Source organism: Petaurus breviceps, unplaced genomic scaffold (assembly GCF_028583685.1).
Source record: "Petaurus breviceps papuanus isolate PSGF00001 unplaced genomic scaffold, PetGlider_PUasm1.0 172, whole genome shotgun sequence".
In the NCBI taxonomy this organism is placed as follows: Eukaryota; Metazoa; Chordata; class Mammalia; order Diprotodontia; family Petauridae; genus Petaurus; species Petaurus breviceps.
This window is the reverse complement of record NW_027185755.1, coordinates 1833879-1849919: the sequence shown is the minus strand read 5'-3', so window position 1 is coordinate 1849919 and position 16041 is coordinate 1833879. Positions and strand designations below refer to the sequence as shown.

At 40.6% G+C, this 16041-nt stretch overlaps 2 protein-coding genes across 2 annotated transcripts in view; one reads left to right on the top strand and one right to left on the bottom strand.

Moving 5' to 3' along the window:
- The window catches only part of LOC138157532 (adhesion G protein-coupled receptor E3-like), a 246002-nt gene that overhangs the window by 133474 nt on the left and 96487 nt on the right, over positions 1-16041 (bottom strand). The gene's annotated exons all lie outside the window — the stretch shown is intronic.
- LOC138157376 (putative adhesion G protein-coupled receptor E4P) overlaps positions 1-16041 on the top strand; it is a 44882-nt gene that overhangs the window by 937 nt on the left and 27904 nt on the right. Inside the window, exons 2-5 of the mRNA XM_069082916.1 lie at positions 4672-4716; positions 5243-5365; positions 12778-12915; positions 14165-14193. Coding sequence (XP_068939017.1) covers positions 4672-4716; positions 5243-5365; positions 12778-12915; positions 14165-14193 — 335 coding nt within the window. The remainder of the gene's footprint in view (positions 1-4671; positions 4717-5242; positions 5366-12777; positions 12916-14164; positions 14194-16041) is intronic.

Below are 16041 nucleotides of genomic sequence, written 5' to 3'. Positions count from 1 at the left end.
AAACCCAGCCTTATTACCCTTGTTGGAATTCAGCCCCCCCCCCTTTTTTTTCTATATTGCAAGTATGTGAGTCTTTTGTTCTTGTTCTCTCTTTCATGGAACTCTGTGTTAACCAAGAATGCTGGAAAAACAATGTGATGCTATAATAGGTTAATGTTGTTGGACAGGCTAAAGCTTAAATACTCCAATTCTTCATACTGATCCTTCCCCCATTGTCATGGCATCAGGCAGAACTGACTTCAATGTGACAATCTTTCAGAACACTCAATCAATTAACAAGCATCTATTAACAATCTGCTATGCACTGGGGTGGGGATGGGAGGACAGGTAGATAGCGTAATGAGTAGAGTGCCAGGCCTGGCACCAGGAAGAATCATCTTCCTGAATTTAAATCTGGCTGTAGACACTTAGTAGCTGTGTGACTTTGGTCAAGTCACTTAACTCTGTTTGCCTCAGTCTCTTCATTTGTAAAATGAACTAGAGAGCAAATGGCAAATCACTCCAGTATCTTTGCCAAGAAAACCCCAAATAGAGTGACAGAGAGTCAGACATGAGTGAAATGACTGAACAGCAACAGCGACATGTCCCAGGAGCTCTGTTAAATGCATAAATGCACCATCAAAATATTCCTTGGCTTCAAGGAGCTTACAGTCTACATGAGGGAAAAACATGTACATGTATACATAAATGCAACATATATGCAAAGTAAATACAAGTCATTTTCACTGGGGATCTTGGAGGAACTAACCACCCAAAGGATCAGGAAAGCCACCTGGAGGAGATAATGCTTAAAATGGGTTTTGAAGGAATGGGAGGCTATTAAGAGTCTTCAGGGAGGAGCAAGAGCATTCCAGGCATGGCTGAAAGCCCATGCAAAGGTACAGAGAAATGATTTGTTTGTGAAGAAGAGCATAGAGACCCATTTGTCTAGTCCATGGAGTGTGTGAAAGGGAATAAGAAAGTAGATCGGAACCAGATTATGAATGGCTTTTAACAATAAATTACCCAGTAGGTGCTTTAACTGAGAGGTATATGGAGCCACTTTGATAGCTGTGTGGAAGATGGATTGGAGAGGGTAGACACCTGAAGTTGGGAGACCAATGAGAAGGCCACTGTGTGAGAGGAGAGAAGTGGATGAATATGAATGATATTGTAGAAGATGGGCAGTATGTTGGAACCAGCTCAAACTGGTTCAAGAGAGCTGATTGTTAAATTTCCAGTGTGTGCATTCACACTTTGAAAATAAGCAAATGCTATAAATCAGGGCTTGGTTTATCATTTTGTTAATTGTTCAGATTATAAAAAATGATGGAAAAAGTGCTAATTATGCAGATTAAAAGTGTGTCTTGCACACAATTTCCTGTCTTGAGAACTGGTTGTTGAACATTTATCAGCACATTGCTGAAGGTGAGACAGATTTGTTGATTGATTAGGTAGAAGGGGCATGGGGGAGTGAGGAGTCTAGGATGATACCAAGGTTTTGACTGGATAACTGTTTCTTAATGTCACACATAAATTATATTTCCATCTTCCTTTGAATGCTCGATCCAGTAGGAAGTATTTATGCCATTAAGAAAGACAAATGAGGCAACAGCAAGACTGTTTCTGAGATGTGTGCTTGCTTTCCTTCAACCCCAATTCATGGAACAACATATTCAGTGAGTTAGAGGTATTAGATGTTTAAAGAGAAGATCTACAGTCTTCAGAAATGGGAAATGGGTTGATTATTGTCCAACATTGGTATCAACAGATGATCACTGAACACCTACTTATGTATCTTATGCATTGAGGTAGATATGCTCTAGTCCTGGATGGGTTAATAATTAGCTGAGTGTCCTGGGGAAAGTCACTTAACTTCTCTGAGACCAAGTTAAAAATGAAGCAATTAGACTAAGTCAGAGGTTCTTATAAGATTTTCTAAATATGTTTTTAAAATATTGTTGATTTCATTGCATTTCATTGCCATTGGATTCCTTTGTTAATCCTATGCTTTAAAAAATTTATGCATTTAAAAATATTCTTCTGAGATGGGGTCCCTAGGCTTCACCAGACTGACTGCCAAAGGAAGAGGCACCAATAAGATTAAGAAGTTCTGGTCTAGGCGCACACTCTAGCTCCTTCTAACCCTGAAATTGTTATTCTGTGACACCATCCCCTGCCTGTGGGATGCACTACACAGAGTCTTTTTTTTTTTGCCTTTGGGAGGGCAATTGGGGTTAAGTAACTTGCCCAAGGTTACATGGCTAGTTTTTTTTTTTTTTTGTGAGTGTGAGTGTTAAGTGTCTGAGGCCGGAACTGAACTCGGGTCCTCCTGACTCCGGGGCCAGTGCTTTTACTCACTGCACCACCTACCCAAGCCTACACAGAGTCTTCTGATGTCTAGAAGTAGCATAGTTTAATGGAAAGAGGTCTGGACTTGAATCTATCTATTCTCTTCTCTGGTCTCAGTTTCTACTTGTGTACAATGAGACATCTGGGCCTAACCTCTCTTCCAATTGGAAAAGTCCATAGACTGATGACTTGAGTGGCATATGGTATAGTAAGTAAAGCATTGGACTTGGAGTCAGGGAGATCTGGTTTTCAGTCACTTACTAGTTGTGTGACCTTGGGAAAGTCCCTGGACTTCTCTGTGCCTCAGTTGCATCATCTGCAAAACGAGGGGGTGGGACTCAATGACCTCTAAGGTTTCTTTCACTTCTTATGACCAAAATTTAGAAGAGAGGGAAAAACTTACGACTAAAATGTTAGAATCCGCTGTCCATAAAAGAGACATCAAGGGAAAATATATGTGATACATAGTGGAGAGAGTAATGCCCTTGGGGGTGGGGGTTAGGAGTCCTGGTTTCAGTCCTTCAATACTGTCTCTGACACATACTCATTGCGTAACCAAGGACAAGTCCCTTGACCTTCAGAAAACCTCAGTGTTCTTATCTATATAGTGGGCATAATATTATGTGCATTCCCTTTCCCTCCAGGTTGTTGTAGAGATCAAAAGAGATGATATGATAACAATAGAGTCATGACAGTTAGGATTGAAAGGTCCCTTAGTGATCGTCTCTTCCACACAGTATCCTTTCTTCCTGCTCCTGTTTCATGGATGGGGAAACTGAGGCCTGGGGAAGGGAAGTGATTCACTTACTGTCACATAGGTGGTATTTGGTAAAACTGGGATTGGAGCCCAAACATGACCTGCCTCACAGGGTTGTTACGAAGAAAACATTTGAGCAAGTTCTAACGCCGCAGAGAAATGAGAGCTGATGTTAGCAAATGTCTGTTCGAGATGCTGGAAAGTGCTTCAGGGGTTCCAGGGACTCCTCCCTGTGCTGGCACTTCACTGCCAGCACCTGCCTCTGCTGATTGCCTCCAATTTAATCTGTCTATGTCTCATTTGTACATTATCATCTGTGTGTTTTCTTCCCCATTAGTCTATGAGCTCCTTCTCTTCACTTTTTGGGAAGGTTTTTTTTTGTTTTTGTTTTTGCTTTTTGGAGGGCAATTGGGGTTAAGTAACTTGCCCAAGGTTACATGGCTAGTTTTGTGTGTGTGTGTGGGTGTTAAGTGTCTGAGGCTGGAACCAAACTCAGGTCCTCCTGACTCCCAGGGCCGGCGCTTTACTCACTGTGCCACCTAGCTGCCTCTTGGGAATGTTTTGATGATGATCATCCAGTGGAGATAGAAAAGTCTGGTGACAGGCCTTCATTCAGTTCATGCCTTGTGGGGATCAACTGAAAAAATTGGAGGTGTTTATACTGGAGAATAGAAACTTCAGCGGGGACATGACAAGTGTCTTCAAGTACTTGAACAGTTAGCCTGGGGAAAGGGCTACACATGTTCTTCTAGGCCTCAAAGGAGGTGAATTGAGACAGGCAGGGGACAGAATTTGATAAGGACAAATTAAGGATTCATAGAAGGAAATTCCTAATGATTAGGGGAAGTGTGGTTCAAAGGAAAAACCATTGGTTCTTTAGGCAGAAGGGCAGGTTTGTCATTTACTGGCTGTGTGACTCCAGGTCAGTTTCTTAGCCTCTCTAGACCTCTGATTTCTCATCTGTAAAATTACGGGGCTAGACTAGAGTAGGGAAAGCAATGAGCATTTGTTAAGGACCTCATACATCCCAGGCTCTGTGCTAAGCATTTTTTCTTTTCTTTTTGGAGGGGGGAAGGTAGGGCAATTGGGGTTAAATGACTTGCCCAAGGTCACATGGCTAGTTTTTGTGTTAAGTGTCTGAGGCCAGATTTGGAGTCAGGTCCTCCTGACTCCAGAGCTGGTACTCTATTCACTGCACCACCTAGCTGCCCCCTGTGCTAAGCATTTTATAAATATCTCATTTGCAGACTTGATGACATGACAAGTCCCTTCTGCCTCTGAATCTATGGATGTTTAATCCTAATTAGACTTACAAAGGGGAATGGATAGCTTTGGGAAATATTCAGTTCTTCCATACTGGAGAGCATAGAGCAGAGGCTGGATGAATATCTGTATGATGTATAATGGATGGGATTCTTGTTCATGTAGGCATTGGATTAGAAGTCCTCCAAGGTCTGTTTCATCTTGGAAATTCTATGATGCTGTGATTTGGGGATATAATGGCATGTCCTGGGCATGCATGTGGCTTTGGACCTCATTCCACCTTCCCTACTGGTGTCCAGCTCTACCTCTCTCTCTTCCAGGGCCCTTCATCCTGCTGGCAACTGCTTCAGCCCAAAAAGAGGAAGGTAAGTCTATTGAGAACTGGCCCCATTCGCTACCAGACCCCGGGGAAGGGGTCTCTTACCAGGAAAAAGAATTTGTTCCATAGGCTGGGCCACAGGCTCTGTCTCTTTTATAAAATGAGACAAGCAGCCCCTGTTATCTTTAGCAGACTCCACTATACCTCATATCTCTTCCTATCTTGGACAAACTTTGCCCTTTCATAAAATGAGGGAGTTGAACCATGAGATCTTTAAATCCCTTCCACCTCTGACATGCCATGTCCTTTGTTCTAAGGACCCTCACATCCCTGACATTAGAGGAGTCTACGGTATGAAAAATGGATCTTCATGGCCTTCCCCAGGCCACTGCTCCTTGGCAGGCCATGGAGCACTTCTCTAGCCCATGGATTTTTCTCTCCAGGGGATCCCTCATTTTTGTGTTGGTGGTATCTCTGAGAACACAGGTTTACAATATGGAAGCCATATGACTTTTAAAAAGTTGTTCCCTACAGCCAGGGGACCCCTCTCACCAGTTTCTCTTCTTCCGTAGTTTCCTGTCCTCAGTGTCCTAAGCTTTCCAAATGTGTCAATGGCACCTTCTGTACCTGCCAGGATGGATATATTTCTGAGTCGGGGGACAGATTCTTCACTGATCCTAAAGAGAGATGCATAGGTAAAGAGGACTCTGGGAAAGGTGGATTTCTAATCAGAGGTTTCTGGGGTGGAGGGGGTTGATGGGTAGCAGGCATGGGAAGTTAGGAAAAGGGATATTTTCAGTGGCAATGGTATACAATGAAAACGATAAGGTGATAGAGATGGGAAACTTAGCTCATCCAGGAGCAGGAGAAAGGTCAAATATGGGATCCCTGAGATGGAGCCCAGGGAACCCCAGCTCACTCATGAGTCACAGAATTGTAGAATTTCAGAGTTAGAAGGGACCTCGGGGCCATCTGGTCTAACCCATGCTGGCTAATGAATCCAACGTGACTGCCAAGTGGTTAGGCATCCAACATTTGCCTGAAGACCTCAGGCCAGGAGGAAGCCACTACCTTCTGAGTCAGCCTACTTGACTTTTGGCTAGCTGTTAGGAAGTTTTTGCCTGACATCAACTATACATTTGCCTCTTCATAACTTCCATCCATCTATTTCTTCCCCCGAGGACAAACAGAACCAACCTATTACCTCTTTTACATTATAGCCTTTCAAGTACTTGAAGACAGCTATAATGCCTCCCCTGAGCCTTCTTTTCTCCGTACTAAAATCCTCCCTTCCTTGAACTGGTCCTCCTATGGCATGGACTCGAGATGCTTTAGTATCCTGATTGCTTTCCTCTGGATACTCTCCAGTTTATCAGTGCACTTCAAATCTTTAGAGCTTGGAAGGGAATATAGCCCTTCTGATGTAATGTCATAAAGGCAGAGTATAGAGCGACTACCACCTTCTTATTCCTGGAAGCCAAAACCCAAGACCACACTGACTTCTTGGATGCCTTATTGCACAGTTGACTCACACCAAGCTTGGAGTCTGCTGAAATTCTCAACATTTTCAGACAAACTGCTGTCTAACTATATATCTAGCCATTGCACTTGGGAAGTGGATTTTTTGAAACCTGAGTAAGGCTTTAGATTTTTCCCTATTAAATTTCATCTTAATAGTTTCATTCCAAAAGCTCTAGACTAAAGATGTCAGATTCACAGGCAGAGGGCTTACATAACCACAAAACTCGGAAGGCAACAGGAGCCAGATTAAAATGTAATTGGGAAATGTTTAATGAAATAAATAAAAACACAATACAACATAGATAATGTTGAAGTTGGTATGCTCTATAGGAAACCGTTTCTATTTTCGTTTGATACCACTACTCTGGAATGTAAGGGTGTTTTGGGATCCTGTCTGTGTTATTGAAAACATTGCTCTGAACTTTGTATCCTTAGAAAACTTGACAAATAAGTCACCTACTCAGCTATGACTCTATCCAATCATGGAAGTATTGATCGGCACAGATCCCATCATAGAGCCCTGGGGCATTCCACTGAAGATGGCCTTCTGAATTGTCGTTGAGCCATTAACAATTAATCTTTGAGTCCCACCATTCACATAATTCCATATGCATCAATTTGTCAGGCAGCATAGACCCTGAACTGTCTAATCATGCATCTCCCTCAATGGGCATCTCTCTATTGACAGATACTTTATAGCGATTCATTGCTCAATGCTTGCATGTTCCCATTTCCTTTTACTCTCTCCATGCTAGTTATTCTGAACCCCCAAGTACTGATGAACAAATACAATTTCTCAACCCCAGCTGTCCTCTCCCTCAAGGCCACTTCCCCCTTCCTCCTCCTCCTCCTCCTCCATGTCCTTTCCATTATGCTTTCTAGAAGGCCTGCATTTTCATTTCAAATCTTCTCTTAAAACTCTTTCTTTCTTGATTATTTCCATATTATGGAACTCACTGAGATCCAGCTCCTTCATGATGGCACTGTTTCCCTGGCTATACTTTATAGCACTGGCTGCACTTTTTTGAATACATAAATATGGCCATGCCACCCTCTTTTTAATTCAATAAACTCCAGTGGCTCCCTATTATTTCCAGAAAAAAATATAAAGTTTTCTCTTTGGCAGTTAGGCAGTACAGTAGACAAGGTGCTAACCTTGAAATCAGGAAGACCTAGATTCAAATCCTGCCTCAGACACTTACTAGCTATGTAACCCTGGACAAGCCACTTAGCCTTGGTTGATCTGTTTCCCCATCTGCAAAATGGGTATAATAATAGCACTCACTTCTCAGGGTTGTTTTGAGGATCAAATGAGATTTGTAAAGTACCTTGCAAACCTTAAAAGTATTACTTAGCTCTTATGAGATCAATGACATTATAATTATAAAGCACTTAGTACAGTACCTGGCATATAGCATTTAAAATACTTCCCAACACGGCCCTTTCCAACAACCCTTTCCAAACTTTCCAGTTGATCAGGATGTTGATTAGTTCATTTTTTCTAGGTTTTTGTGACTTAGTTGTTTAGAGGATGGGACTATACTTCTCCCCCCTTACTCTACCACTTTAGCTATTCTCTCCATTGTCTTTTAAATACTACTGATGATCTCCTAGTAATCATGATGTACAGTCAATTCTTCCTGTACCCAAGGATGTAGTTTGTCTGGATCAAGAGATCACACACACAATATACATGTATATGTATATTATATATGCATACGTATATGTGTATATACACATGTATGCATATCTATCTATCTCAAAGACAGCTAAGAGCTCTCTTGGCTATCAGGTTTCTGCTAGCCATATTTGTTATGTTATTTCAAGTGTACAAAGATCATTCTCCCTGAGAGAGAAACAGAAAAAAAAGACGTGAGCAGCCCTTACTGTTGTAAGTTATTACTGTTCCACCCACTTTGAAGAATGGTCCTATCCCTTCTTTGAGACTCTTCTTTTTTTTCCCAAGGTAGCTTAAAAATAGTCTTTGTTATTGTCAGTTGGAACTCATTCTGAGTATTAGCCCTCCTGTTACTGCCCTTTCAAGATTGTGCCAAACTTTTCCATTCATCTTTAGTTACTTCCCCATGCTTCTTTATTTTGTACATTCCTTTTAAATTGATTGGCTATTTTTCTGTGCATCCGTAGTAGCTTCTTCAGATAGTTCCCGTTTTCTACATTATTGAAATTGTTTCTTCTAATGTCTTTAAGGTTTAACTTTGGAGAATTTTCCATTTATCCTCAGCTGACTTCCTCCATAGAATTTTAGTTGATGGGATCCTAACCATTCTTCCTTTGATTGCTTTTTAACCTAATGGTCCACACTGGATTTGCAAATGAACTCTGGGGTATGAATGACAGAGATGCCAGTTGTCATCTTTTGCTGCTTTGTGCATGAAATCAGGTTTTTTTGTGTGATAGCTGGTATCTCTGCTTTCTCTAGTTCTATGTTGCTATAGGTCCCAGTTCGGTCTCTGTGCTGAAAGGCTTAGAGCATCATCCACTTAGCTAGAATGTGACAGCTAGCTAAAAGCTGGAGTACACATCCAACTATGTCTAGCATTCCTTTTCTTCTCTATTACCATTTCAAAGAGGAAATGGACATTCCCCGCAAGGACCTTATGCTTTGCAAACCAACAAAGAGTTCCTTCCTGTTGAGGAGAATGAGGTTGAAAACGAATTTTCCCTTGTTGGTTCCTCTATTTTTTGAAGGATGAAATAAACATTAAGCCAAGTTAAAAATGCTTGCTTTTTAGGGGCAGCTAGGTGGCGCAGTGAATAAAGCACTGGCCCTGGAGTCAGGAGGACCTGAGTTCAAATTTGACCTCTGACACTTAACACAAAAACTAGCCGTGTGACCTTGGGCAAGTCACTTAACCCCAATGGCCCTGCAAAAAAAAAAAATGCTTGGTTTTTAAGAGCAATAGAGATGGAGAGGGGTTCCAGCAGATTTCAGGATAATTGGAGTCCCCATCATTATTATATCATGTCTCAGTGCTAGGCATGTGACTTGTTTCCTGAATTCTACATCTCTTTCTGATTAGGAAGAATTGGAATTACTCCAATGACAGAATTGCTTTTGTTTTTCCTCCACTTATCTTCACCCAAATGCATTCCATTATGCTTCTCCCTTCAAGTTCCTGGATGTGAGCACATAACTCTTAATGTACAATGCTATGTACCTGCCTTATCACTGTTTCTTTTGAATGATGTATGCCCAACCAATCACAAATGTATGCTTGCATTCCAATCACAAGTTTCATTCCCAGGTCTTAGTGATGCCCATAAAGTCAGATTGGCCTCCTTAAATTCAGACCTATAATTTATCCTGCATAGTGGCTAAACTGTGTGCATTTTATATAGAAATTTGAGGTCATAGGCTTTACTACTGGATTTTTTCCCTTGGATTTTTATCTCTTTTGAACTTTGGATGGTCTCAGCAGCAATTCTTCATCCTAATTCATAACTCTTTCTTTGGTATTTTGCTTGGTAGATACACTTAGTTTAATTTTATTGTACCCTTTTATACCTGAATTTGTTATAGACATTGTACATATTGTTTTGTGATTCTTCTTTCTTCCTTCTGCATTAGTCCATAGAAATCTTTTTCATAGTTTCTGAACTTCAGCTCTGAACTGTCATTTCTTCTGAAGCAAAAATATTCTATTATATTCATGCAACACGGTTGGTATAACCATTCCCCAATTTATGAGCAGCCACTTTATTTACAGTCAGAAATTCCTGCTCTGAATATTCTGGCTATGTATGACCTTTTTTGCTCTTTGATTTCCCTGGGATATGTACGTTTGGCAGATGAGAATTTTCTAGCAGTGTATTAGTGCCTCTGTCTTCCCATAGCTCCACCAACATGGCCTATTTTAACATTTTTGTCATATTTGGCAATTCATTGGGTATAAGGAAAACTACAGAATTAATTTAATTTGCATTTTTGTGATGAATTATTTAAAGCAGTCTTTCCTATGGCTTTTAATAGTTTGCAATTCTTTTGAGAAATCTGTAGGCATTCTTTGACTACTTATCTATTGGAAAATAATTCTTGGTTTTATATATTTGCATTCATTCCTTGAAACTGGGGAGATTTGATACAAATCTTTTCCCTAATCAATCATTTTCCTTATTATCTGAACTGTATTTTGTTCATGCAAAAGCTTTTTGCATTCATGTAATTAAATTTATCTGTTTATTAAACTTCTATGACCCCCTCTATCCCTTATTTTATTAAGGATTTTCCATTTAGCTGTTTGTAAAAGATACCTCCATCGATTTTCCTCCACATTTTAAATGATATAACCTTTTATATTTAGGTCATGTATCCACTTGAAGGGGCAGCTAGGTCATATGGTGGATAGAATCTGAGGGCCTGGAGTCAGGAAGATTCTTCTTCATGAGTTCAAATCTGGTCTCAGACACTTCCTAGTTGTGTGACCCTGGGTGATTCACTTAACCTTGTTTGACTTAGTTTCCTCCTCTGTAAACTGATCTGGAGAGGAAATAGCAAACCAACCCTTGCTAAGAAAACCCCAAATGGGCTCACCAAGAGTTGAACACAACTGAAAAATGGCTGAACAGAAACAGCAATCCCTCTTGAAACTTAGAGTAGTATACAGTATGATATTAGTCAAATAGAAGACACATCCTATTGTGAAGTTGTACTGGCTACATCCAGAATATGGGCTGGACTCGGAATTGGAATGATCAATGGGAACTTTAAGTGTTTAAGTTTTCTGATATCATTTCATGAGGCTTTTGCTTTATGCAGGGGGTCACTGTTTCCATCTTGTGGATTCAACTTTAATTATTATATATTTGGTTTCTTTCTTTCTTTTAAGGTTTTTTGAGATTGGAGAGTCTGCCATCTTACTGATCACATGACTCCATTCTTACTGGATATTTACACTTTTTTATTCCTCTTTACATCTTTACCCTCTTTAACTCCTTTTTTGGGGGGAGGGAGAGTTAGTCCCTTTTCTTCACTTTCTATCTCTATCTTTTTCATTCTTTTTACTGCCTTTTGTCATCCCTTAACAACTTGAAAGTCTCACCCAACTCTCCCTTCTCTCAGGAAATTCTTTTTGTCCAGCTCGTGTTACTGAAATGTTCTTCCCTGCAGACTTCATGCCTTCTCCCTTAGTTATCTATGTTCTCTTTGGGTCCCTCTTCTCCTTTAGGTGGAGGCCTCCTCTTCCTTCTGCTACAACATTTTTCTTTCAATTGCTCTTTATAATCTCCCAAATTCTCCAACTTTCCCACCCCCAAGTTCAGGTTCTTCATCTACTCAGTTCCCTCTGAATCATTTTCACAATTTCCTTTTCCTTTTTAAATCAGCTTGAGTCTGTCTTCTTCAATCTCTTCTTCCACAGAACTTTCTCCATCGGGTTAAGGTGATAGTAAGTCAAGTGATTATAATGAGAATGTCTTCTAGATTTGAAAGTAAGAACTTAGGCCTACAGATAAAAAAGGGGGAACGAATTGGATGTGGAAACCTAGAGGAAAGGATGTTTTCCTGATCACTTGGTGATCCTGAAATATCTGGGGTTGAATGTGCCCCTGGATTTTGGAGCAGACAATAGCAAGGTCATTTAGGGACCATTTACCTCCTTTCCAACAGTAAGCTTACTGGGCATAATGTTAGTATCATCATTGAATTTCCCTCCCTCTTGACTCTTCTCTCTCCCTCACTCCCTTTCTCTACCCATATTCCATCAGTTGCCATGTCTTTTTAATTCTGTTTCTTCAACATCTTTGTCTTCTGTCTCTTCTACACTCATACATCTACCACTGTAGTTCGGGACCTCATCACCTCTTTTAAAAGGTATCTTTGTCTCAAATATCTCCCCTCTTTATCAATCATATGCACAGTGGAAAATTATATTCCTAAAGTATGGCCACGTTCCTTTCCTACTCTGGAAGCTTAAATGGCTCCCTATTGCCTCTAGGATAGAGGACAAACTTCTCTGTCTGGTATTTAAAGCCCTCCACAATCTTATTTCCAAACTGTCTCTCCAGACTGGTTTCACAATACTGCCCATCACACACTCTGGGTTCCAGTCTATTTGGCCTCCTTTTCACTTTCTGTGTATGATATGCCTTCCATTTTCTATCTTTGGGACATTTTGTAGCATTTCCTCTATGTCTGGAATGCACTTCCTCTTCCTCCCTACCTCTTGACCCTCTAGCTTCACTCAAGGCTCACTTCAAATGCTATCACATCAGATCTCTCCAGCAAAACTGCTTTGTATTTTCTTTGTATACGTTTTATATCAACTCACTTGTGTGTATGTAGTTTCCACTCAGTGATATATAAGCTGCTTATAGGCAGGGACTGGTTTTTTTTTTTCCTTTGGACCTGACACATAAGCAAAAGTTTCATAGATTCTGGTTGAATGTATTAAGTGAATGAATGAATAAATAAAAATAGATAGATTGATAGATGGATATATGAGGGGAGGGATGGATGAAGAGACGGATAGAAGAATGGATGGATGGATGGATAGAGGGATAGATGGATGGAGGAAGGGATAGACAAATGAATGGATGGAATGATAACATATTCCCTCTTATGTTGCAGATATTGACGAATGTAATGAACATGATACATGTGGGAAGAATGAAGAGTGTATCAATAGAGAAGGAAGTTATACGTGTAGCTGTTACAGTAGATATTATGCATTCCATGCATTCTTTAGTTTTTTCAAATCCTGTCCAGGTGAGGACCTCTTTGTTTTTTTTATTACTGCATCAGGAAAATGTGATCAGTCTCAATATTTATAAGAGACTAGATGTGGTTTAGAGGGAAGGCTGACTCAGAGAATAAGGAGGTCTGACTCCTTGTCAGATTGCTAAGTGGGGCAGCTAAGTGGCATCGTGGTAAAAAGTGCTGGGCTTGGAGTTGGGAAGACTCATGTTCACATTCAGCCTCAGATACCTATTACCTGTGTGATCCTGAGCACATTACTTAGCTCTCCGTCTTAGTTCCTCATCTGTAAGAAGGAGATAATAATAGTACCTCAAATAAGGCAATATTTGTAAAGTACTTTGTAAATCTGAAGGCACACCTACATAGTGGTAACACTATGTAAGTCTTATCAGTTACTTAGCTATTATTTGTAAGAAATGAAATAAGCTTGATAGAAGGACAATAGGGAATATCCCACTCTAAAAGTATACAGAAGTGGGTAACCAGTATGGAGAAAGGCTTCAGTAGTATGCCATTTGAGAGGCAATCCCCAGAAGAAACTGGGGATGTTTGGTGTAGAAAAGAGAAGACTCAGGGGCATATAGGTGGCGCAGTGAATAGAGCACCGGCCCTGGAGTCAGGAGGACCTGAGTTCAAATCTGGCCTCAGACACTTAACACTTACTAGCCGTGTAACCTTGGGCAAGTCACTTAACCCCAGTTGCCCTGCCTCCCCCCTCCAAAAAACAAAAACAGCAACAACAACAAAAAAGAAGATGCAGGGGTTGTGTGATGAAAACTGTATGCAACTATGCAGTATGGGATAATGGATAGAATGTTGGACTAGAAGACTTAGATTTGAATTCTATGTTAGATAGTTACTAGCTGTGTGACACTGGACAAGTCACAATCTCTCTGGGCTTCCCTTTATTTAGATGTAAAATGAATGGGTTGGATTCAATGACCTCAAAGGTCTTCTTCAGCTCTAAATCTATAATCCTAAGTATTTGAAGGGCTGGCTCAAGGGAAAGGAGCAGAACAAGGCATAATGTGGTTGAAGTTGCAAAGCGGAAAACAGCTAAATATAAGGAAAGATCTCGCAGCAACTGGCGCTATCCTCCCTAGAGGGCTTTAGGTGGTGGCCACTTAATGGTCATTGTTTGGGATTGTTGGGAAGGAGATTCCCCTTTTAATTGTGGGTTGGATAGCCGACCTTGACTCCTTTCCAATGCTGAGATTCAGTAACTGATAACCTTCTTGTTTTTTTCCTTTTGCAAAAGACACATCATCTTCTACAGGCAACAATCAGGTGAGTAGAGGAACCATGGCCTGAGAAACAGCCCTACAATGTCTATTAAACACCCACCAAGACAGACACAGCAGGGAACACTGATGGGGACATCACAATTTGTATTTTCAAGGAGCCACAGGGTGCATACTGGGCAAATGAGCACAATGGAAAACAAAAGTTTTCCAGAGAAAAATAGAGAGACAGAGAGGGAGAGAAGGAGAGAAAAATAGAGTAGAAAGTGAAGAGAGGAGAAAGAGAAGAGAGGGGTCAGGAGAGAGAGAGGAGAAGAGGAAAAAAGAGAAGAGGGGAGAAAGAGAGGGAGGGAGGGAGGGAGGGAGGGAGGGAGAGAGAGAGAGAGAGAGAGAGAGAGAGAGAGAGAGAGAGAGAGAGAGAGAGAGAGAGAGAGAGAATTTCCATAGACACAACTAAGGCCCAAAAGAGAATTTTATATGAAATGGTGGATTTCCATTCTTGATTAAAAACATACCCTATATAATAAATTATATTAGCTGCTTTCAAAAACTGTCCTTCTCTGTGCTTCTTTCTGAAGTCTTTCCTTTCTTTTCTCTGTTTTTTAAAATGGTTCTTTTTTGGTTTTGACATCACTATTGCCAAACTCACCCTACCCTCACCCCTGCCAAAAACTGAGCAAAACAAAGGGAAAAAAATATTTGTAACAAATAATCATTGCTAAGCAAAATGAATACACACAGTGGTTGTGTCCAAAAATGTATCTATTTTTGTACCTTCTCTTTCAGAAGGTAACAAAGCTACATCATTGTAGATCTTCTGGAGACATTGATCAGTTCTTAAGGCTTTGAAAGTTATTTTTCTTTACAATGTTACTATTCCTATGTGAATTGCACTTCTAGTTTTGCTTACTTCACTCTGTATCAGTTCAAACTACCCAGGATTCTCTGAAATCATCTTTTTTTTTTTTCTCTCTCCCACTTTTATGATGCAGTAACATTCCATTAATTCACATACCACAATTTTTTCAGTCATTCCCCAATAGTCTAAGTGAAAATCTAAGGTAACCCCTTAAATTGTAGCTTCCCCCCTCTTTATTAATCCTTTTACTTCCTCCTTTAGGATCAAGAAGTGTCCTTTGCTTGTAAAGGACTATTTCTAATCCTTCCACACTGCCCCCTCCATTGCCACTTGTTTTCCTGTTGAGTTTGATGTATTTCTACATCAAGTTGCTGTTGATGGTGTTGGTGATGGTGGGGTATGTGTTCAATCCTCCTTTGTCCATTTCATATCAGAGTGACATTCATTTGATGCACTCTCCCCTCCCCCATTCCTTCCTTCTCGTGTACTACAATGATGAGAATAGGAAGTTTGTTCAACCCCTTACTTTCTCTTTTCTACACTAGTCTCTTTTCTTTCCATTCTTCAAGCCCTCAGAACAAAACCAATCCCCCCTGCTTCAGCACCTCCCCCTTAGGGATTTGTTTTAGGAAGTTTAGATTCATTCAAATGGCTGCACTTGATGACCTAGAGAACCATATGTGGCCTTGGGGCCACAGGTTCCCCACCCCTGGACTAGATGATTCCTAAAGCACCTTCCAAAGCTCAATGATCCTGTGAAGAGAAGTGCTGTGGGGTAGGTGTATTAGCTGTATACTTTTAAAATTTCCTTCAGCCTTACCTCAGATGGCTTCTACTTATTTCTGCACTGTTCCCTGTCATGCCTTCATGATATGAGGAGGCTTCATAGAATCATTTTATTTCATTCAGGTGATAAAGAGAGAGAGAAAGAGAAAAGGAATAGAGAAGGGAAGAGAGAGGGTGAGAGAGAGAGAGAGAGAGAGAGACAGAGAGAGAGAGAGAGAGAGAGAGAGAGAGAGAGAGAGAGAGAGAGAG